Below are 24,184 nucleotides of genomic sequence, written 5' to 3'. Positions count from 1 at the left end.
CGATGTGGTAGGCCAAATCCTAGGATCATTGACTAGATGGCTGGACATTAGAACGAATCGGGCTGGCCCAGTTGTGTAGTTGCACGCACGCTCACTCTGCTCTGATTTTTCATTGTTTTCTCAATTTCTTTTGTTTTTCCATTTTCCTTGTTTTTAATTTATGTAATGATAATAAAAAATTATTTTTTTGTAATGACAATAAACATTTTTTAAACTACACAAAGCCACTTGTCTTCTATAACGAGCGACGAAAAATTACTCGGCGGCTAAAAATACTAGCCAACCGGCCCCACCCTGCTGGTACATGGGCCTTTTTTCATTTTTATTTTGTTTTTCCTTTCCTTTTCTTTTTTTTGGTTATTTGTTTTTCATTTTCGTAATGATAACATTTTAAAGATTTTTGTAATGACAATAAACATTTTTTAACTAAACAAAGCCATTTGTCTTCTATAAGGAGCGCTGAAAAAAAGAGCTAGGCGATTAAAAAAATACTAGTTGAAGAAATGGACGTACCTATATGTATTTTAGTTCTAAAATTCCGAACAAAGGAAGTATTAGCCAACCGGACCCGCCCAGCCGGTCCATGGGCCCAAGAAAGAAACATCAGTGCTGGACAGTACTCGACCTCGGGGTCTCACACTAGCAGTGCCCACATCTATCCACTCGCCTTGAAGGATGCCCGTATTGATAGATAGCACGACGCCTATAAGAAGGTAAGAACAAACAAGAGCGTTCATATACGTAAAAAAATTCAAAAAATTCTAAACATTTCTTGAAAAAGGGTGAACAATTTTAAATCTAGAGTATATTTTTAATGCAAATAGTTTACAAAATAAAAAACTGAAAATTTTACACTATTTTTGAAAATCCAAATATTTTTTGAACATCTTTTGACATCTGTGAACAATTTATGAAAATGTGGACATTAAGTGCAAACTGAATTTGAAAATTCCAAACACTTTTTGGAAACCAGGAAACATTTTTTAATTTGTTATAAAAAATAGTAACCATAGACAGTTTTTAAACATCTATTTTTTTGAAAAGAGCAAACATATTTTTAGATTCCCGAACATTTGGAATTTATGAACAAGATTTTAAAAACCGAACATGTTTTGAAACTTTGTACAAAAAATTTTCTGGATTAAAAAATTGTTCCCATTTTTTTTAAATGTTGATGTTTCAGAAAGTGTTCACTTTTCAAAATTCACTGAGTTTCCAAAAAATGTTCTATTTTTTTCAAAAGGTGTTTGTACTTTAAAAAATGTTTGGGGATTTCAAAAATTGTTTACAGTTTCAAAATGTATTAGCCCTTAACAGATGTATTCAAATATTGATGTTGTGGCCGTCAAAAATTGTTTACATTTTCAAAATAAAATGCTCTTAAAACATGTTTTCAAAAAATATCCAGCTTTCTCATTATATATAATTATAACAGTCATTTGGAGTCATTTGGTCCTGTGGCTAGTAGGTGGAGTTCAGCAGCGCTAAGTTCGCAAGTTCGATTCGCCGTAGTGTTTTTTTTTTTGTTATTTTTACATCGCACGTTTAAAAAGGGGGGAAAACTCACTTCGTGTTTGATGGGCCGGCTCAGTTGCATCTGCAGCCAACTATCCCAGGATTTGACCTACCACACCGACAATTCATATTTGGGAACGCCCTCAAGGGTCGAAACGGACAGGGATCATGAGTATTTGGTGTGCTGATTTTCAGGATTACAAGTTTAGGGTTCTCTTTCACTTTTGTCTGTAAGTTCAATGTTTCTTTTTTGTGTTTGCTAGCTAGCTTGTTGCCGTTGCTTACCTAGTATATTAGCTTGCGCCACTAAAGGTAAATCTTCCATTTGTATTCAAACCATGCTGGAGTCATCCCTAGAAAGAGCGACATCTTTCGAGTAAATATTTGCCGCGCTATCTTATTCGTCTGGCAGCTGAAGAAGGCGGATTTCCAATTCCTTGAAGACAAGGTGGCGAGCAAATTGGTTGCATATGAGGGGCAAAACATTATCACCATTGGGCGCACAACTTTAGTAAAATCTGTCATCTCCTCACTTGCGGTCTACTTCATCACCTCCTTGGTTGTCCCTCCGTCCATCTTGCAAAATGTGAACAAGTTGGAGCGTGTTTTCCTATGGTCCGGAACGGATAAGACCACAGAAGCAAAGTGCAAGGTAAATTGAAATATAGTGTGCCGCCCTACGGAGTACGGTGCCCTTGAAGTCCTCAACACCGCCAAGTTTGCTTGCGCCTTGCGGCTGGCATTGGTTTGAATGGACGGAACCAAATAAGATATGGGTTGGTTTGGGCAACCCTTGCGACGAGGCGGACATGTCTTTCTTCTATGCCTCAACCACCATCTTTGTGGGGAATGGGGCCAAAACGCCCTTTTGGGAATCCCGTGGCTGCATGGAGCCAAATCAAAAGATGTTGCTTCCCTAATTTTTGAGGCCTTCATAAGGAAAAATTGAAAGGTGCGTGAGGCCCTAAAAAACAATGCTTGGATTCTCAAGAACAACCCCCCCCCCCCCCCCCCACACACACACACACACGACCGTCTCCATCGAGCACATCCGGCAATTCTTCACCCTTTCGATGCTCTTGCACAACTTCCATCTTGATGAACTTTTCGAGGATTCCATTATATGGAAGCACACGACCGATGGCCGCTACTCCGCCGCCTCCGCGTATCAAGCACAATTCCTCGGGCTAGTTCTCTCCCCCTTAGAGCACATGATTTGGAAGGCTTGGGCGCCTCCAAAGGCAAGGTTCTTCGCATGGTTGGCGACCCAAGATAGAATCTGAACGGCGGATAGGCTCGCCAAGCGGGGTTGGCTGAACTATGGTCTTTGCCCTCTTTGTAAAAGAGAGCAAGAGAGCGGCTCTCATCTTTTCTTCAAGTGTCGTTACACCATCCGCCTTTGGAAGATGGTCATTGAGAAATTTCAGCTTATGCACTTGGACACCTCTTCATGGCATTTGGAGGCTTCCGTCAAGAGTTGGTGGGAATATTTGACTGGCACAGGAGTTCCTCACAGAAAGGCGATAGCCTCAATGACTATGCTCATCTCGTGGACAATCTAGAACGAAAGGAATGCACGAATCTTCCGGCACAAGTGTGCTCCGCCGGCTATTTTGCTCGCTTCCATTATCAATGAGGCAAAGCTTTGGGTCACTGTCCGGGCAAAGAAACTAGGGGCCACTATTTTGCGCGAGTAATCTCTCATGTCGTGTAAGGGTGCCTATTGTAACAAAACCTCTTCTCTGCTTAATTAATATACGAGGCAAATCTTTTGCCTCGGTTTCAGAAAAAAAACTTGGCATTACACAGCAGGCTTTTAGGCATTCTCCCAGTGACAGATGTTAAAAGCATTCTCCGGGTGACGGATGTACTCCCTTCGTCATATTGGATGCAATAAGATCTTATATTATGGAATGGAGGGAGTATGATTCTGATGTAAAAACAGACAATAAACATCTAAATTCAGGATACCAAAAATATCAGACGTCAATGTGCAATTTCTTTTAACTATGATCTTCGTTGCAATTTACAGCATGACTGACTAGTAGCCTTGTAAAACCTTTCCAGACGCTAAAAGATGATAAAAGGACGACGAGCTTTTCCAATAGCAGCTCGGCATCCTGAGCAAGGGCATCCGACCCCCCTGGCATTGCAATATAAAATTGATCTCCCAACAAAAAGGGGAGCCAAACTGAAGAAATAACCAATCAATCAAACCCAGGACCTAACGAAAAATATAAAACAGATCTACCAAATAACCTGAGCAGACTAGATTTGATTTGATAGAAAGAAAAGCCACGAGCATATACATGATTTGTGCACAGATCGAGTGGGGAAAGGAATGTGGAAGCCGTGAGCGGAAGGACTACCCGCTTAGTCCTTTCTTTGGTGTAGGAAGCTAAACCCAGAATTCTCCCGGATCAAAGGTGGCATATCAACGTCCGTTACCTCGATTTCTGTCATTGACTTTGAGATGTCATCCACCGAAAATGGAATGCTGTGTTTTGAAGTATCATGGGCAATGTTAGATCAGGGGCACAAAACTACTGTAGCAAACTAATTAGTATTGAACTTGGAACACGAAATAACCTTGAATCATCATCCAACAAGAAAGAACTGCTCACTGCATTGTTCGAGTCTTCTGTCATCATTATTCTCATACTTGAGATGACCTACAACCAATTTGGTTCACTGACAGAAATGGGAAGTAGTAAAGGAACATAGATAGCACCACTTGCTGACACAGTAACATATGAAACTTGAATAAACCGGTAATTATATTAAGTATAACAAGCTTACCTCTGATGAAACAGTGTGGGTGCCATATTTGTCATCCCAATACATTGTACTGGTTCGAGCTAGCTGTTGTATGCTAAGGACCTGAAAGTTTTTGAAGTATGTGACAAGTCACAACTAACATATGCTTTAATGATTGCCGAAATTTAAGTGAATTCAAAGTCACTTACAGGGCACAAATCGTTGGTGATTTCTTTCATTGTTTTCTTAGGCTTTTGATGAATTACCTAATAATACAAGTACACGTATCATTAGGTTATACATACAATTTTCACTTACAAAGTTGCAAATAGACATCTAGTCAGTATAGGACACGTACAAGGAATCCAACGGCCTGCCTAATATGCTTCAGCTCTTCCCAGGAAGAACCTGCATGCTGTGCACCACATAAAATTAGCACACGAATTAAATATCACCAGGAAAAAAAATCACCGGTACTACCTCTTCAGTGGCATAAATGCACCACTGCTCTAACTCAGCCAATCCAGCTTTGACATATTCTCCTTGCTAAATGAACAGCACTCACGTCGGAGAAGCAGACTGCAAGATACAGGATATCTTAAAATCCTAACGGGAAGAAGTAAAATATACGGCCGGTAGTGCAAGAGCCATCTCTTACCTATTGAACAGCTGGACATTAATAAACGAAAATATCTGAGTGAACAGAACACCTTGCTGATTAAAAATGAAGGGACCTGACGTATCAATAAAATACATGTTAATGCATACATACTTAAAAATAGTGTGTCCATTTAGAGTTTTAGGTTACATACATAATTGACTTCCAAAACAGCAGGTAGTTTGTTAATATTTTCACAATACTCTGCCAATGTGCGATCAGAGTTTGTTGGGCCAAGGCATTTGCTTGAGAACGAGATCCTTTTATGAAACTTGCACGAGATGTTCTTGGTGCCTGTAAAACATGTAACAGTAAAAAATTAACCCTGAAGTTACTGTTTTTCTGTAAAATAAAAGGAATTCTAGTGCCAATAAATCATAACTGGATGCAAAGACCAAGCAATGGAGATATCTCTTTCTTCAGATTGTCTCTAATCATTCCATATATCTTCTCGAGGAAAGCTGTAAGCTGTTGGTTGAAAAGCAGAGCAGGATACTTGGCTCCAACTTGACAAAGATCACCTAGTTGTCCAATCAAGCGGCTACCATGAAAAGGTCGCGCAGCACTTTGTGGTGAAGCTCGAATTCCCTTGTGTATTCAAAAACAACAAAATTAAGAATTTCTCAGACTATAAAACTAGCAAGGGCAGGATAAAGATGTTTTACCGAAAAAAACCTCCCAAAAGATGTAGCAGTTGACCTTCGCCTCTGAGGAGTGAGTCCAGCTGCTCCAGTTGTTTTCAGTGTCCGTTGTAGAAGTAGGAGTAATGTGGATGAATAGGAGAGCCAATACGCTAACTTGTCGTTATTGTCCTGGACCTTTGGAAAGGAACAATTCGAACATGACTGTATAGCAGTATCCATATAGAATAAACGGAAAAAGGAAATGTAAACTTATGCTGTTGCAGCATTTTCAATTTTAAATTTTGTTATTACCCCTTCTATTTATATGTGTTACTCAAGGTCTATCATGAAGGCCTAAGATATCAGTTCATTAAATCAAACTAAACAAAATATGAGTATTTCTCCCAGAAAGAATGGTTCTCAAAAAAACAAGCGATAGGTATTACCTACCTCTATAGCAGAGCCTATCGTTTGAATAACACGGTCAAAAACACCAGTTCTTTCAACTTCAAATGATCTCCAGTGCAGAAGACACCTGTATATAACGCAAGCTGCAATAGCCCTACCACTGGAGAATCCCAAATCTTGTGATACACACTTGATTAGCAGGTCTTGGTTTTCCTGGAGCATAAATTCAAATATACATACATATATGATGTTAACAAAAAAATATTTATGATGAAAAAGAAATCTCATTAGAAACATAAATGATACAATTTCAGGGTCAAAGAAGAAAAAAAAGGTATATAACTCGGAAAGATTAAACAAACAAAGGTGTAGTCAACAAGTAGCACACCTGTTGCTTCTCGTTAAGTGATTTTTGAGGCTTCTCCTCAGCCTCAAGTTCTTTGAGATTCAGTGAGATGGGGGTTACATCCTGCACAAAGGTATTAATATAGAAAATTTATTTGTTATAGCAGTTACTTTTTGAATTATAATTCATCTATTTGGTAATGTTCTTTTCGCTTACTGGTGGTGATTTTACCTCCCCATTCGGAGCATTCACAATCTTCGGAGTTCTCAGCTAACAAAGTCAGTTAATTTGAAATATTAGGCCATTTTGATGAAAATAAGAGTGTATTTGTACAGAATGCAAGTGCCAGGGGTATGACATACTTGGAAAGGAGACCTGGGATAGGCAGCTAATGATTTCGCAGTCGGAGAAACTGCAACAGCCTGTTGACGTTGTATGTGTAATCAATGGCTATTCATTCTGAAGATTCACTAGGTAAACAAAAGAAATACTTCTGATAATTGGGTTGCTGAGCAACAAATTCAACGTTTTGAAATTGGACTCACTATACTTGTATTCAACTCACACTAAGTCACGGATGTGTCATAATCAATTGATATCCCCTTTTCCGAGAAATCCTTCCTCAGAGCTTCTACCTTAGATTCATCCCCACATTTCACATAGGCCTCAACCATGATATCATAAATGCGACTGCAAGGAACAACATCCTTGTCCAACATTTCTTTATACAGATTTTCCATCTCATGTATTCTTCTTGCACCACCCAATGCACTCAGAAGAATACAATATGTTCTCGATGAAGGTTTGATGCCACACTTGCACATTTCTTTCTGAAGCTCCAAAGCTCTATCAGTGTTGCTCCTGTAGCAGCATGCTGATATTAGAGTATTATAGCCGACAACATCAGGAGTTAATCCATGATTTCTTAAGCTGTGAATTAGTTCCTCTGCTTCAGATATCCGAGACTGCTTGCAAAGGCCTTTTATCAGCAAATTGCATGTAACTATACTTGGAGGTACCCCACTAGTCTTCATCTTTTCAGCTAGAGTAAAAGCCTGTTCAGTGGCATCACAGTCTATATATGCATCTATGATCGCATTGTACACCTGTGCACCTGGTAAAACATCTTTATGGAACATATCATCCAAAATAGCTACTGCTTCCGGGATTTTCCCATTCTTGCAAAAGGTATTGACAATTGAACCATAGGAGACCACATTTGGCTTTAGCCCCTTCTCTCGCATATCAGAAAGTAGAACGAAACATTTTTCAAGCTGCCCATCCCTTCCATATGCATCAATAAGCGTATTGAAAGTTTCCACACTAGGACTCACTCCATTCTTCTCCATCTCTGTGACCAAAGCATGTGCTTCTGTGATCCTTTCAGCCTTACCCAAACCGTTTATTAGTGCATTATAGGTGATGTGATCTGGACTAACAAGGCGTGATTTCATCTGCTGAAAGGTTGAGAAGGCCCCTTCAAGCTCTCCAATCTGACAATACCCATTGATAAGAGTGTTGTAGATAACCCTTGTTGGGAGTTGTCCTGCATTTACAAACGTCTGCAGTACCTCTTCTGCCTTTGAAATTTTGCCATCGTTGCAAAGACCATTCAGCAAAATACTAAAAGTATAAGCCCCAATCTTCACACCCTTCTTCACAGACTCCTCAAACAAGGAAAGCATTGCCTGCGAGTCTCCAACTCTGGAATAACCATCGAACAGAATGCTATATGTGAAACAGTCCGGAACCATCTTTCGTGACATCATTTCATGCAACACTGTGGCCGTCTCGCCTATCCTGCCAGCACGGCACAGCCCTGACAACAGCACATTGTAAGTGATCATATTCGGCTTCAGGCCATGATGCAACATCTGATCCCGCAGCCTAAAACCAGCCTCCAAGTCCCCTATCTTGATGTGTCCATCAATCATCGTATTGTACGTGATATGACTTGGCAACACAGCCCTCTCTCCCATTTCATCAAACACCTCAACAGCGTCACTACCCCTTCCTGCTCTCCACAGTCCAGCGATGACCACATTGTATGAGAAGGCGTTGGGCGCTGGGGCGCCGTGGCCTTCACAATCCATCCGACGAAGCATCCGGACAGCCTCGTCGACATCACCTGCCACGACGCACGCCTGGATGGCCTTGTTCCATGTGAAGGTGTCGGGGCGTGCCCCGGCGGCATTTAGGAGGTCGAACGCCCGGCGCACGTCGGCGTGGCGGCCGAGGGAGAGGAGGGACTCAAGGAGGAGGTTGCAGGAGGATAGGGACGGCAGAGTTGCGCGGGCGTCGGCGAGGAGGGAAAGTAGCCGGAGTGCGCCGTCGGGGAGGCCAAGCCGAGCGGAGGCAACGACGAGCGCGGAGGCGGCGTCGGAGAGGAAGGATGGGGGATGCGGGTCGAATAGGGAGGCGGCAGCGGTGGAGACAAGGGCGTGATAGAGGTCGGGGACGGAGGTGGCTGGTGGCTGGGAGGAGAGGAGGAGTGATTTCGCCAGGTCGACGGAGGCGTAGAAGCGGCCAGCGGCGAGGAGGGTGGCGAGCTCGCGGATGAAACCTGCGCCAGCTGCGGGAGTGGTGGAGGAAGAGGAGCAGAGGAAGCGGCGCAGGAGGAAGCGAGACATTTCTTCTCCGTCTGTGAGGCACTCTCTGGTTCTCCCTCTTCGATCTATGGCGATTACAGACTTGATTCGAGTACAACTTGGGGAAGGGGAAGAAGAGGATCGCGAGCGCAGCTCGATACAGAGGAACACACACGCCTGCCGCCGCCGATGCCCGATCCCTTAGCCGGGATGCCCTCACCTACGGGTTCATTTGGGCTGAACATGTAGGAGACCCATTGGGCCCAGTGAACTTGTGGCATGTAGGAGACCCATTGGCCCCAGTGAACTTGTGGCATGTAGGAGACCCATTGGGCCCAGTGAACATCCTCTCTCTCTCTCGGGCCAGCCTGGTGTAGCTCTTCCTTCTGTCTGCCCTTGTATAGTGTGGTCGCCAACACCTTCTTTTTCTTCACACACGACTTGTTCCCAAGTCGCAGTAGTAGGGAAGCGACGCGAAGATCTTCAAGGACCTCCCAGGTATCCAGTGTAGCTTGGTTGTCTTGCCAGCGAATCAGGCCTTGCTCCCACATCTTGTTCAAGCCGCGGCACGAGTGTTTGTCCAATATCTCCACAGGAACATTCACAACATTAGAAAGTGATGGAAGAGATTAGGATGCGCTCGCACCTGGGGGCAAAGCCTTGCGAAGTTGCGACACATGGAGGACTAGAAAGATCGAGCATCCTTCTGGTAGCTCCAGCTCATACGTCACCTCGTTCACCCGTCGGACCACCGGATACGGTCCAAAGAACTTGAAGCTGAGCTTGTGGTTGGCTGGGAGCGCAAACAATGTCTAAATGTATGGTTGTAACCTGAGGAAGACCTGGTCGCCAACCTGAAATTCCTGGTGGGGTCGCTTCTTATTGGCCCGACTTTTCATAATCTGTTTTGCGCAGAGCAAATGTTGCCTTAAGAGGTCTTGCATTTCTTGACGCTCCTCCAGCCATTTGTTTAGCTCTGGAACCGGTGTTGCTTGGTCAGGAAGCAGTCACAGGTGTCGTGGTTCTTGGTCGTAAACCACCGAGAACGGTGCTTTGTTGAGGGTAGAATGGTATGTCGAGTTGTACCAGAATTCAGCCAAAGCTAACCATCTGCTCCAGTTGGCGGGGGTGTTGTGCACAAAGCGGGGCAAGTAGGTTTCGAGACATTGGACACGCTCCGTTTGGCCATTGGTTTGCGGATGGTGGGATGAAATCATCTTCAATTCCATGCCTTGCAACTTGAAGATCTCTTGCCAAACCTTATTGGTAAAAACTGCATCTCTGTCGAAAATGATAGCTTCAGGACAGGCCGTGGAGTTTGTAGACTTGATCAATGTATAACTAGGCTATAACTTGCGATGTGTACGGGTGCTTAACTGGAATGAAGTGGGCGTATTTAGAGAAAACGCAGTTATACTGCCTGGACGGGGGCAATCCCCCGATGAAATCCATGGACACCAAGTCCCAGCAACGCTTGGCGACCGACAAAGGATGGAGGAGTCCTGAATATTATGCATGATCTGGCTTGGCTTGTTGACATATTTGGCAGGTCTGAACATGCTCTTTGATGTGCTGCTTCATCCCAGGCCACGCGAAAAGATGCTTGATTCTTCTGTATGTGGTCGGGAAGCCTAAGTGGCCACCTACGGTGCTATCATGCAAGGCATGCATGATTTGGTGTTGGAGATGCGTGTTGTTGCCCAGCCAGACCCGACCTTTCAAACGGGTAATGCCCTTGTGCAAGGTGAATTTGCCCCCAGCCACTAGTGCTACGGCAAGTTGGGTGATCAGTTGTTGTGTCTTCGGGTCTTAGTCATAACCTTTAACGATCTCTTGTAACCACGCGGATTGACACACAGAGATGGCGTGGAGATGTTTAGAGGCAGTCACTAGGCGCCGAGAGAGAGGATCTACGGCGCAGTTACCAGACCCTTTTGTGATAGCAGATGTGGTACTGTAGTCCCAAGAGTTTGGTGAAGGCTTTCTACTGCCAGGAGGTGTGGAGGCGATGTTCATCCAAATGCACTAAGCTGCGTTTGTCAGTTTGATCACAAACTCGCTAAACTAAAGGTATGGCCGCCACTGCTCAATAGCTAGAAAAATTGCCAGGTATTCTTTTTCGTAGGTGGACAGTTCTTTTGTGCGGGGGCCCAACGCTTTGCTGATGTAAGGAATGGGATGACCTTCCTGTTGAACCATAGCGTTGAATCCATATTTACAAGCATCCATCTCAATTACAAATGGCTTGGTGAAATCCGGCAGAGCCAGTGTAGGAGCCGTAACTAGGGCATACTTGAGTGCTTCAAAAGCAGATTGGGTGGTTGTTGTCCATTGGAAGGGTGTGTTCTTGCGTAGCAGAGTAGTCAGGGGTCGAGAGAGCATGCCAAATTGTCTAACAAAACGTCGGTAGCAGCCTGGCAGGCTGAGGAATGCCCTGACATCCTTGACACACGCTGGTACTGGTCAATCAGCCACTTGTTGTATCTTGCTGTTGTCAGTGCAGCCCCCCTGTGCAGAAATAGTGTGGCCTAGGTACTTGATTTCTTACTGAGCGAACACACATTTTGACCACTTCACATACCATTGATCTTTCTGTAGGAGGGACAGGACCTGCCATAAGTGTTGGGTGTGGAGAGCCATCATTCAACTCAAAACAAGAATGATGTCGAAAAACAACATTGCACACACCCGTAGTACTGGTCGTAGAGTGACTTGGATGGTGCCCAAGAATGTTGTTGGTGCTCCTCCCAGGCCAAAGGGAACCACCTTGAATTCAAAATGGCCGGAGTGAGTTTGAAATGCCGTTTTAAATTCTTCTCCTTCCGCCAGACAAATCTGATGGTATCCTAATCATAGATCGAGAGTAGAAAACCAGCGAGCTCTAGCTAGTTCATCCAGTATATCCTCTATCACTGGGACTGGGTATTTGTTGATAATGGTCATGGCATTGAGGCATCGGTAATCAATACATATGCGCCAGGTACTATCTTTCTTCTTCACAAGAATATGATGACCCACAAGTATAGGGGATCAATTGTAGCTCTTTTCGATAAGTAAGAGTGTCGAACCCAACGAGGAGCAGAAGGAAATGACAAGTAGTTTCCAGTAAGGTAATGTCTGCAAGTGCTGAAATTGTAAGTAGCGGAGTAGTTTGATAGCAAAATAATTTATAACGAGCAAGTAACGATAGTAATAACAAAAGTGCAGCAAGGTAGCCCAATCCTTTTGAGGTAAAGGACATGCCAAAATGATCTCTTATGATAAGCAAAGCGTTCTTGAGGGTACACAGGAATTTCATCTAGTCACTTTCATCATGTTGGTTTAATTCGTGTTCGCTACTTTGATAATTTGATATGTGGGTGGACTGGTGCTTAGGTGTTGTTCTTACTTGAACAAACCTCCTACTTATGATTAACCCTCCCGCAAGCATCGGCAACTATGAGAAAAGTATTAAGAATAAATTCTAACCATAGCATTAAACTTTTGAATCCAATCGGTCCCTTATGGAATAGCGCATAAACTGGGGTTTAAGCTTCTGTCACTCTCGCAACCCATCATCTAATTGCTACTCCACAATGCATTCCCTTAGGCCCAAATATGGTGAAGTGTCATGTAGTCGACGTTCACATGACACCAGTAACAGAATCACAACATGCATACTATCAAAATATCGAACACATATCAAATTCACATGATTACTTGCAACATGATTTCTCCCGTGACCTCAAGAACAAAGGTAACTACTCACAAATAATAATCATGCTCAAGATCAGACGGGTATTAAATAGCATATTGGATCTGAAAATATAATCTTCCGCCAAATAAACCATATAGTAATCAACTACAAGATGTAATCAACACTACTAGTCACCCACAAGTACCAATCTATAGTTCCCGTAACAAGATTGAACACAAGAGATGAACTAGGGTTTGAGAGGAGATGGTGATGTTGATGGAGATTTCCTTTCCCAAGATGGGAGAGTTGTTGGTGATCATGATAGCGATGATTTCCCCCTCTGGGAGGGAAGTTCCCCTGGCGGAATCGCTCCACCGGAGGGAAAAAGTGCTCCTGCCCAAGTTCCGCCTCGAGGCGGTGGCGCTTCGTCCCGAAAGTCCTTCTCTTATTTTTTTTTCTAGGTCAAAATGACTTATATACCAAAATATGGGCACCGGAGGTGGGCCGAGGAGGCCACAACCCCCCTCCCCCCAAGGCGCACCAGGGGGCCCTAGCGCGCTCAGGTGGGTTGTGCCCACCTAGTGGCCCCCCTATGGTAGTTATTTGCTCCAGTAATTCTTATATATTCCATAAAAAATCTCCGTGAAGTTTCAACCCATTTGGAGTTGTGCAGAATAGGTAGCCTGACATAGCTTTTTCAGGTCCAGATTTCCAGCTGCCGGAATTCTCCCTCTTGGTGTGTGCCTTGCAAATTATGAGAGAAAATGCATTAGAATTACTCCAAAAAGCATTATTATGGATAAAAACATTATAACTAACAATAAGAAAACATGATGCAAAATGGACGTATCAACTCCCCCAAGCTTAGACCTCGCTTGTCCTCAAGCGAAAACTGAAATCGAAAAACATGTCCACATGCTTTGAGAGAGAGGTGTCGATAAAAACAAAATACAGACATAGAAGCATCATGTTGATTATTATAACAACAACCAAATTAAACATAGGACTTTTATCATAGAACTTTTATCATATAATTCTCATGAATAAGTCATAGTTCATCACACAATCGAAGTATAAAGCAAAAACTCTATTAGAAACCAACAAACTATGTTCTCAGTCAACTTTGCAACTACAATTCATCATCTTTTCAGGAAGAGTCGCGTGTCGGAGCCTTTAGGCAAGTCCACATACTCAACCATCATATAGTCTTCTATGATTGCTAACACTCACCTCGTACCCATGAGCAAAACGTTTCAACCGGACACATAGAAGGATAGGGGCTTATGGTTTCGCCTCCCAACATACTCACCTCAAGGGTGATGTCAATAATAATAACTCATGCCACCCATATTCAACTGGACATATGTGCCTAGATCTTTCCTCACCACATGATGCTTGCCAAAGGAGAAAAATAGAAAGGAATAGAGAGAGAAACTTTGACTCTTGCATAAAAGTAAAAGATAGGCCCTTCGCAGAGGGAAGCAGAGATTGCCATGTAGTTTTTTTGTATGCTCAATCCCTTAGTGCAAAAGAACGTTATGTCACATTGCCCCTTGTGATAGCGACCTTTATTCATGACATTTAGCACCCGTACACTCTGGTACGGCCAATACGCTAGGGGCTTAAGCATACCCCATAATACGGCGTGAGAAGTCCAAACACTTTCGATAGTGCGGCACCCCGAACTTATAGCATTATATGCATCAGCTCCGAATCATGTCTTGGGTCAATAGTTGGGTTTTCCCGGCTCCCATGTTTTGGTACCTTACGTTCTGCTATATCGGCTAAGGTAGCACTGGGAGAACTACTGCAATTGTGCCCCGGTTCAGCTGGGCTAAGCACCTCAGTAGAGAAAGCTAAAACTGACTGTCATGATAAGGCGAGAGACTGGTCGCTGTTCGAGAGGTTTCGAGTCCCTAAAGGCTTATGCCGCTTAGAGCGAGGAGTCGGCTTTGTCCGGCTTAAGGCGTGTATAGCGCCCCGAATTTGGCCTTCCGAATACTAGGGGCTTCGCCAAAATTTAAAATTATAGAATTCTATGGCTAAGTGAGAGTGATAAAGCATTATAGTCTGATTGCCTTATTCGTCGTGCTGAGCACCTCCCTCGAAGGACCCAAAAATGGGGAAAAGAGTGCTTAGGTTTATCCCGAACACCCCAACACTCGTGGCATGGGGGCAAAAGCCGACGACTAGCCATCTCTCAGATTTGATAAACAACCGAACATAAGGTAATATTTTAAATTCAAACAAGCGTTGCATAGCGCATATGAACAAGTTTTCATAATACAGGATCACACGAGCAAGTTTATTCAAATATTACATCTTTCGCACACTCGTCCGCTACAAGACGGGCACCCTTCAGGACACCCTCATAATACATCTCAGGGTGGCGATGCTCCTTGCCCTGTGGCGGCCCCTCCTTCACCAGCTTCGCGGCGTCCATCTTGGCCCAGTGCACCTTCGCACGGGCGAAAGCCCGGCATGCACCTTCGATGCAGACGGACCGCTTGATGACTTCCAGCCGTGGGCAGGCATCCACAAGCCGCCTCACCAGGCCGAAGTAGATGTTGGGAAGGGCGTCGCCAGGCCACATCCGGACTATGAAGCCCTTCATGGCCTGTTCGGCCGCCTTGTGCAGCTCGACCAGTTGCTTCAGCTGGTCGCTCATAGGCACCGGGTGTTCGGTCCTAGTATACTGAGACCAGAACAACTTCTCCGTCGAGCTTCCCTCCTCGGCCTGGTAAAACTTCGCGGCATCCGACACGCTACGGGGCAAATCTGCGAATGCTCCTGGAGAGCTCCGAATTTGGGTAAGTAACAAGTAATTTACTCTCACATGCTTGCTTTGCATATTGAATGCCTTACCCGCCACTATCTTCCTCATCGCCTCAATATCCTGGAGGGCCTTTTGGGCTTCAGCCTTTGCATTCTTTGCGCTCTCGAGGGCCGTGGCAAGCTCGGACTCTCGTGTCTTCGAGTCAAGCTCCAAAGCCTCATGTTTCTTCACGAGAGCCTGGAGCTCTTGCTGCACCTCGCCCACCCGTGCCTCTTGCCTTTCCCGCTCGGTGCGCTCCTTGGCCGCTTTGTTTTTGGCCTCGGACGATGCTTGCCTCAGGGTCGCCACTTCGGTCGTGGCCCCTGGCACATTCATGATGATCCTGTCATTTCACAATTGCATCTTTTTTGTATATATATATATACATGAACACTATTCTGATCACGGGATCAGAATAATATTCTTATCACAACATGAACTTCCCGAGTAACGCGCCTGGCCTTCCCCGAGTACTAGGTTGAACTTCATCTAAAAGGTGTCCAAATGGGGATTGCGTTATACCGTTGGATAGCTATGGACATCAGTATCATGACCCAAGTTAAATTTTTGGTAAAATGTAAGCGATTTAAGAGCAGTTTTGAAATCCGTTTTTCTTCATACAAAAAACATGAATCGTATTTTCGATCGCATTTTTAAATTGTTTATCGGAATGAGGCAACTAATATGGCGTTGAAAAGCTGCTGCAAAACCGCTCCTTCCACATGTTGAAAGTTTTCTCTAATTCCCTACGGTTAAAGAGTAATTCGGAAAATCGTAAAATTTCGTAAACCGAACACCCGAGTTCGTATTTTTGACGCCATTTCTAAATGGCTAATCCAATTGAGGCAAATAATATGGCGTTGGAAAGCTTATGAAAATGCGCTACTTTTTTATGTTAAAAGTTTTTTCTAATTTTGAATGGTTTAAAAGTAATTTAGAAAATGGTACAAGTTCCACCAAGTTCGTATTTTCGAGCTAATTTTTTAACCGTACGTCCAAATGCAGCAAATGATATGGAGTTGGAAAGCTTGAAGAAATGCGAAACTTTTTTGTATATATTGTTTCTCCTAATTCATTATGGTTTTATGTCAGTTTTGAAAATGGTTAAAACGTATTTTTGCCGTAATTTCTACAAACTTTATCGGAATGGGGCAAATAATATACCGCTGAAAATCTACGGAAAATGCGAAACTTTTTCATGTTGATGGTTTTCTCTGAATCCTGGCCGTTTTCAAGTAATTTCGAAAATGGCGAGATCATTCGTTCTGCCTTTATCGCGAAACAGATTCTTCGAAAATGCACCGCGTGAAGAACCTGAACTTCTCGGCATGTCTACTTGAACTTCACTCTGTTTTTCACGTGTTTTTTTGCTTGTAGCTCTCCATCCACCGCTCGTAGCTCTCCATCAACTCACCGGAATTGAGCATGTGATATACTAGTGGAAAGCTACTGTAAACACGCAACTTTCCCTTGTTGATCATTTTTTCATACTCGCGATGATTTTAAAAGTTTTTCATTTGATATTCATTCAGTGTAGTAGGTGAACTTCCTGCTGTTTTTACGTTGAACTTCTGTGACGCACTTTCGTTTGTAATTATCTCATTCATTCGTCAGTGTTACACAAATGATATTCCTTTTGTACAAACCTCTCTCACAAATATATTTTTTAACTTTCCCTGACCGAGGATTTGAACTTATAACAACAAAAAAATTGGACCTTGTCTTTTTATTAATTTTTCTCATATTAAACACACCATGTAGTACAAGAACTTTTTCCATTTGTATAGTTTGAATTTTTTATTTTCTTTTTGAAATCAAATTGCTCCCAAATAATAACTGAACTTCTTTGTGGATTGAGAGAATTATTTTAAAAGGCAAAAAACAATTTCTTTTTTGTGTTTACGAACATGGAAATACAAGGTGAACCTCTCTCACAAGAATTTTTGAACTTCCCCGGACAAAGCACTTGAACTTCTTTCAACAAAGCTTTTAAGCTTTTATTTTTCTATACTTTTATTTTCATCTGAAATGCATTCCTTCCAGTACTTGAACTTCTCATTGTTTTCACTATGAACTTCTGTCGCATGTTTGTGTATATGTCGAATTACACGCAATTGAAGGTGGGACGTCATTTTTTGCCATTTTTAAAATATGTAATTGGAGGTCGGGTGTCCCGCAATATAAATTGTGAATCGTGCATGGAGAAGCACGTGAACTTATTGCAACAAACCTCTTAAGCTCTTTGTTTTCTATTATTATATTCTTATCTGAAACACATTCCGTCTAGTAGTTGAATTTCTCGCTGTTTTCACCTTGAACTTCGGTCATGTATTTTTGTTCAACCTTTCTCACAAGAATTTTTGAACTTTCTCGGGACGAGCACTTGAACTTATAGAAACAAAACTTTTAGCCTTTGCTTTTTCATTATTTTTCTTCATACACAAATGCACACCGTGTAATACGTGAACTTCTGACAGTTATCAATCTGAACTTCTCTCTGTTACGTGAAAATATCTGAGTTTTCTATAGACATTGAACCATTCTGCCCTTTTTATTTAAACTTCATTGTGTTTTTTAGAAATGTGAAAATTGGAGGTTTTTTAGAAACATCAAACTTCTTCGTTATTTGAAATTGAACTTATTGATTTTATTCTTTAGTAACAATAAAAATCCGATTTTTTCACATAAATATCAAACTGCTCCGCTTTTTTCCAATTGAACTTCTTGATTTTATTCCCTAGTAACGAGAAAACCTGAGTTTTTTTTATATACATTGAACTATTCTGTTTTTTTATATTTAACTTCTTGGTTTAAATATTTTGTATTTGGAAAAAGCTAAGTTTTTTTTATAAATATCAAACATCTTTAGTTTTTTAATTAGGACTTGTTGGTGTTATTCATTAGTAACTTGAAAAGTTCTAGTTATGTAATAAATATTGAACCACTCAATTATTTAAATTTGAACTTCAAGGTATTTCTTGAAAACAGGGAAAATCTATTTTTATAAACCTTTTTGAATCGCTTTGCTTTTTAATCTGACCTTCCTTTTTGAGCATATAAATTTTAGGTTTTTACAATTTTCGAACTTCTTGCTTTTTTTAATTTGAACTTCTTTGTTTTATTTTGGGAAAATAATTTTTTATTTTTAAATAAACATCAAACTAATTCCCTTTTTCAATTTGAACTTGTTGGATTTATTCTTTAATAACTTGGAAATTCTGAGTTTTTATAAAAATCAAACTGCTCTATTTTTTGAAAGTTGGAACACACATTTTTATTAAAAAACACAATATGTGGCCACTAAGAAGAAATATCGAACTGCTTCGTTACTTAATTTTGAACTTGGGGTCTTGCTGGAAATGGAGAAAATTTGTTTTATATAAAAAATTGAACTTCTCTATTATTTCAATTTGACCTTCTTGGTTTTTTTAGAGACTGAAAATATCATTTTTATCAACATTGAACCATTTTGTGATTTTAAATTGAACTTCTTGTTTTTACTTTTTTTATAAATATCTAATTAAGTTGTCATATTAATTTCAACTTATTATGTTTTCTGAAGACTAACACCTTTTTTCGGTGCACTTCTTTTTCTCACAATGATTTATTTTTTGTCAACGGGCTTATACGAAGTTCATGTTTGTTTATAACTAGAGAGTATTTTTTGTAACATGCACTTTCTTGAATGACACATTGTACATATGAAGATTCCAAAAAATAAGATGATATGGCACGTGATAACAAACACATAATTTTTGTTTGATATACAAATTGCATTCATTCACATGAATAAATAATCGAATAACAGTTCCCGTTTGTGAGCATAATACTGTTCTCTTACACTTTCTACAAAATGGGGGAATACAGACAGAAGTGTGCACGCAATGAAAAAGAGTTAAGTGCCACTACTTTTCCCCATTGAATTACTATCCTATATCTCTGAACTTCGTAAGTGTTTCATCTATGTGCTCTCTGTTACATTACACCGAAAAAGCTTTTTCCAGGGTGACATTTCACTGCATAACCCATCCAACAGTCATTTTGCATCACAAACTCTATTGGAGATCACAGAATGTAAAGAACAGGGAGTAAAATGTTCATATACACAAAAATGCAGCGATGCATTTGAGAACAAAAATGTCCCAGTTTCGGCCCTGTTCTTGGTTGGCAGTAGGAGCACCTCATGGCTACTGGGGCGAACAACCGAAACATGACACTTGCGAACTTGCATCAAAGAGACACGGAAGCTCAAATTGTGTCCACACTGCAGTTCATATACAAATGCAGAGGAGGGACAGAGGATCCAATACATGCATCAAAGTGGAGAGGAGCGAAAGAAGACACACTTGACTTCTCAGTATGATCCGCTGTCGACGAATGGATAATGGAAAGATCTTTGCCTCGCGAAGCATGGTGACAGTGTGATCCAGGCGCTGGAGCGGAACGTCCTTGGGCCGCGTCGTTGAACGGCCCAAGGTTGTGGGGATGAACGGCTTGTGTGCTGCCTCAGCCACTTGAAGGGCGTGGGGGAAGGATGGGACGAACGGGAGGATCAAGGGGAGCTCCCTAGAGGTAGACAAGGAGAAGAGGAAGGTAGAGGGCGGGAGGAGGCTCACCGGAGGGAAGGGTTACAGGGTTGACCGGATCCGCATCGGAGCAAGCCGGGGGGCGCGCCCAGGTTGATGGTGGTTGGGGTTCGCCGCCGGTGATGGTTGCGGCGCACAGCCGCGCACGGAGGTCGATGAGCAGGGGCGCGGTGCAGGAGAGGCCAGATGAAAACAGTGGTGGCGGCGCGACAAGGGAGGGAGGCGGCGGTGGCTGGGTGATTCGGGAAGGGCGGTAGAGGTGGCGACACGATCTGGTGAGGGCGGCGGTGCTGGCGGTGGTTTTTGGGGAGGGCAGCGGCGGCTGATTCAGCCGGAGGTTTGGGATGGCTCCGGGGAAGAAGGCAGAGGAGGAGTGGGAGGCGGGGCGGGAGCAGGAGGCATGCTGGATCGGGGGAAGAAGGCAAGGGAGGGGACTGGGTGTTTTTTTCTCCGCAGGTTTGGGAGGACATCTGCTCGCCCTATATAGGGCCCCGTGATCCAAATAGTTATTCTAATCCCAGGATTAGAATAGTGCCACTCTCTCTCTCTCTCTCTATATATATATATATATATAGACAAGGTATTACTTACCTTTGTTCTCTTCGAGCTGCCTCTTGGCAAGGCCGAGCTCTTTCTCGGACCCCTCGAGGTCCTGCTTCAGTGCGGCGACCTCCGCAGTCAGTGCGGTAGAGGTCAGCAGCGAAGCCTGCATACACATATAGACATACTTATATTAGACTCCTGCAGATATTGTTTGATCCTCTATTCGGCTTTTCCTTGTGAACACCAAATAGAGCATCAGGGGCTACTGTCTATGCGGTAATATTTTTCCTATATTTTAAACACTTACCTCAAAGCCTGTTAGAAGGCTGGCACAGGCTTCAGTCAGTCCGCTCTTGGCGGACTGAACCTTCTTGATCACCACACTCATACTAGTGCGGTGCTCTTCGTCGAGGGAAGCGCCGTGAAGCGCTCCCAGCAGGTTGTCCGGTCCCTCTAGATGGACAGAGGTCACCGACACGGGCGTCTTGCCCCTTTTGGAAGGAGGCCGCCTGCCCGAGTCCGGAACCACTGGAGGTTCCGGCGCGGTGTTCGGCCGAGGGCCGAACTCGGAGCCCTCGGGAGCCTTACTCCCTTTGCTCCCGCAGTCCGGAAGGTCGCCTTGAGGCGCCTCCGGGACTGTCTCCCCTCGACCCGGCGCCTCTTGAGACAATACCTCGGCATTGTCCGAAGGGCAAGGGGAGGAGGCGGTCGGAAGTGGATCGCTATCCATATCCGACGAGTCCAAGGAGCCGTCCGACGAGGATACGTCGATACGGGCTTGGGGCGGTCTGCATAATCATATTCGGCGTTAGGAGAAGCAGTGCGACAAAGGTATGCTATGAGTTACTCTAGTATCCGAATACTTACGACTTCGCCAGGGGCTTGGCCCTGAGCAGCCACTCGTCTTCGCCTTCGGCGGCGGTGGTGGAGCAGTCCGGAAGGAGAGTCCTTCCCTTCTTGGACCCTTCGGCCCCCCCGATTGGGGCGGCCTTCCTTTTCTTGTCTCCCTCGGCTGGGGGGGGAGCATCTTCATCTTCCTCCTCGTCTTCATGGGAGGAGTGCGTCACAGAGTCATCGGGCGATGAGTCTGATACCACCTGGCGCCGGGAACTCTTTCGGGTTCCCTTGGCCTTCTTCTTGGTCTTCTCCGGCACCTTGTAAGGAGCCAGAGTCAGCATCTCCGTCAGGAGAGCGTCCGCATTATCTTCGGGCAGAGGGGTCGGACAGTTAATCTGCCCCGACGTCTCCACCCAGTCCTGTCAAAGGCATGGAGCTCAGACCCCGCACATGGTTAAGCTATGGGAAATAAATATCCTACTAGATGTATAGAACTCACCGAATTCGCAGGGCGCTTCGCGCTTAGCCCGCGGTCCTCGGTAAGAGAAGGAGGGACCTCGGCACCCTTGAACAGCACCCTCCAGACGTCCTTGTGCGTCGTGTCGAAGAGCTCGCTTAGAGTCTGGTGCCGGGCCGGGTCGAACTCCCATAAGTTGAAATCCCGTTGTTGACATGGGAGGATCCGATGGAAGAGCATGACCTGAACTATGTTGACAAGCTTAAGCTTCTTGCTTATCATATTCCGGATACATTTCTGGAGTCCGTCCAGCTCCACCGATGAACCCCAGGACAGGCCCTTCTCTTTCCAGGAAGTGAGCCGCGTAGGGAATCCAGATCGAAACTCGGGGGCCGCCGCCCAGTTGGTGTCGCGCGGCTCGGTGATGTAGAACCACGCCGATTGCCACCCCTTTATGGTCTCCACGAAGGAGCCCTCGAGCCATATAACATTGGGCATCTTGCCCACCATGGCTCTGCCGCACTCCGCTTGTTGGTCGTCCATCACCTTCGGCTTGATATTGAAGGTCTTCAGCCACAGACCGAAGTGGGGCCAGATGTGAAGGAAAGCCTCGCACATGACGATGAACGCCGAAATGTTGAGGATGAAGTTCGGGGCCAGATCATGAAAGTCCAGCCCATAGTAGAACATAAGGCCGCAGACGAATGGATGGAGGGGAAACCCATATCCGCGGAGGAAGTGATGGAGGAAAACTACCCTCTCATGAGGTTCCGGGGTAGGGATGATCTGCCCCGCAGCTGGCAGCCGATGCGCGATATCCGCGGCTAAGTATCCAGCTCCGCGTAGCTTTTTGATGTGTCCCTCCGTAACGGAGGAAGCCATCCACTTGCCTCCCACTCCGGACATGTTTGGAGAAGGTTGAGGAGAAGGATGTGGACTTGGGCGTTGGAGCTCGAGTGCGCGAGAATGGATGAGCAAGGAGGAAGAAGGCGTGGGTAGAAGAAGGTTAAACCTTATCCCTTTATAAGGGCGGACAAAACTATGCGCCCCCACTAGCCTGGTAAAACTCGCTTATCCCCCAAGTGCCGTAATTGATGGCGCGGTTGGGTTACCCACGCCTGTATTGATGAGAATCCCGTAATAAGGGGGACACGATCTCTGCTTTGACAAGACGTGTCAAGAAACCGCCTCGCATTATGTGCGGGGCTGGTTAAAGAAAAACGGTTCGAATAATCACCAGGCCATGGCATGATGTCATGTTGCCAAAACGTGTCAGCAGATTAGATTTGTGAAAATATTATTCTCTCTATGGTGGTATGTGGAACTTATTTTGCAGGGTCGGACACTATCTTTGTATTCAAACTCATTCTGTGGTGTATTCGGAGGAGGAACCCGTCTTGCAATGCCGAAGACAATAACTGCGCGCCGGACTCATCGTCATTGAAGCCTGGTTCAGGGGCTACTGAGGGAGTCCTGGATTAGGGGGTCTCCGGACAGCCGGACTATATCCTTTGTCCGGACTGTTGGACTATGAAGATACAAGATTGAAGACTTCGTCTCGTGTCCGGATGGGACTCTACTTGGCGTGGAAGGCAAGCTAGGCAATACGGATATGTATATCTCCTCCTTTGTAACCGACCTTGTGTAACCCTAGCCCCCTCCGGTGTCTATATAAACCGGAGGGTTTTAGTCCGTAGGACAACATACAATCATACCATAGGCTAGCTTTTAGGGTTTAGTCTCTCCGATCTCGTGGTAGATCAACTCTTGTACTACTCATATCATCAAGAATAAATCAAGCAGGACATAGGGTTTTATCTCCATCAAGAGGGCCCGAACCTGGGTAAAACATCGTGTCCCCTGCCTCCTGTTACCATCCGCCTTAGACGCACAGTTCGGGACCCCCTACCCGAGATCCGCCAGTTTTGACACCGACACTCCCTGTAACACCCGGGTGTCACGCTACAGTAAACTCCTGTAATGATGCCACGTCATCATAATTAATTTTTGCTAATCATCACTTTGTTCCAAACCGACCTCAAAATTCAAATTTAAAAGACAAGTCAAATTATTATTTTCCTCAAACTATAAAACTAAAATGTTTGGATTTTAATATAAACCCCCTTGATTAATTTTCATGTTGAAACCAACGTCATTTGATACATCGAGTAATCCCTAGTAAAATATAAAGTTGCCCAACAACAAATAAAATAGCCGTTGCAAAATAAACAAATATTTTAGTTTTTCACATTGACTTGAAACCTTGTGTGCTAGCTAAAATGTTGACTAGTATTTATGTGACAAATTTCATATATAGAAAAAAAATCATTTTATATCAAAAGGAAATACAAAACTTAGGAGACAGAATAAAACAT

The 24,184-nt window shown here is 43.9% G+C and overlaps 1 protein-coding gene and 1 pseudogene across 5 annotated transcripts; both read right to left on the bottom strand.

The window, feature by feature from the left end:
- Positions 1–3,494: 3,494 nt before the first annotated feature.
- Positions 3,495–6,546, bottom strand: LOC123056923 (myosin-17-like; annotated as a pseudogene).
- LOC123061541 (pentatricopeptide repeat-containing protein At5g12100, mitochondrial) lies at positions 5,502–9,108 on the bottom strand. 5 transcript variants are annotated; one of them, XM_044484679.1, is made up of 7 exons: positions 6,853–9,108; positions 6,670–6,729; positions 6,524–6,577; positions 6,350–6,430; positions 6,000–6,174; positions 5,596–5,748; positions 5,502–5,518 (listed from the first exon to the last, which is right to left on the bottom strand). In XM_044484679.1, exon 1 carries the CDS (start codon positions 8,935–8,937, stop codon positions 6,874–6,876), a length of 2,064 nt encoding a protein of 687 aa, XP_044340614.1. In that variant the 5' UTR covers positions 8,938–9,108; the 3' UTR covers positions 5,502–5,518; positions 5,596–5,748; positions 6,000–6,174; positions 6,350–6,430; positions 6,524–6,577; positions 6,670–6,729; positions 6,853–6,873. The 5 variants fall into 5 exon arrangements, with proteins under 5 accessions (XP_044340614.1, XP_044340613.1, XP_044340610.1 ...); XM_044484678.1 differs by having other exon boundaries at positions 6,539–6,577; XM_044484675.1 differs by having other exon boundaries at positions 6,670–6,777; positions 6,873–9,108.
- Positions 9,109–24,184: the final 15,076 nt, after the last annotated feature.

This window comes from Triticum aestivum, chromosome 3A (genome assembly GCF_018294505.1).
Source record: "Triticum aestivum cultivar Chinese Spring chromosome 3A, IWGSC CS RefSeq v2.1, whole genome shotgun sequence".
Classification (NCBI taxonomy): domain Eukaryota; kingdom Viridiplantae; phylum Streptophyta; class Magnoliopsida; order Poales; family Poaceae; genus Triticum; species Triticum aestivum.
The sequence above is the reverse complement of the archived record's forward strand: the minus strand, read 5'-3'. Positions and strand labels throughout refer to the sequence as shown.

Bases quoted from the DNA above. Each gene is read 5' to 3' on its own strand.
- LOC123061541 (XM_044484679.1), bottom strand. From the start codon at position 8,937: ATGTCTCGCTTCCTCCTGCGCCGCTTCCTCTGCTCCTCTTCCTCCACC.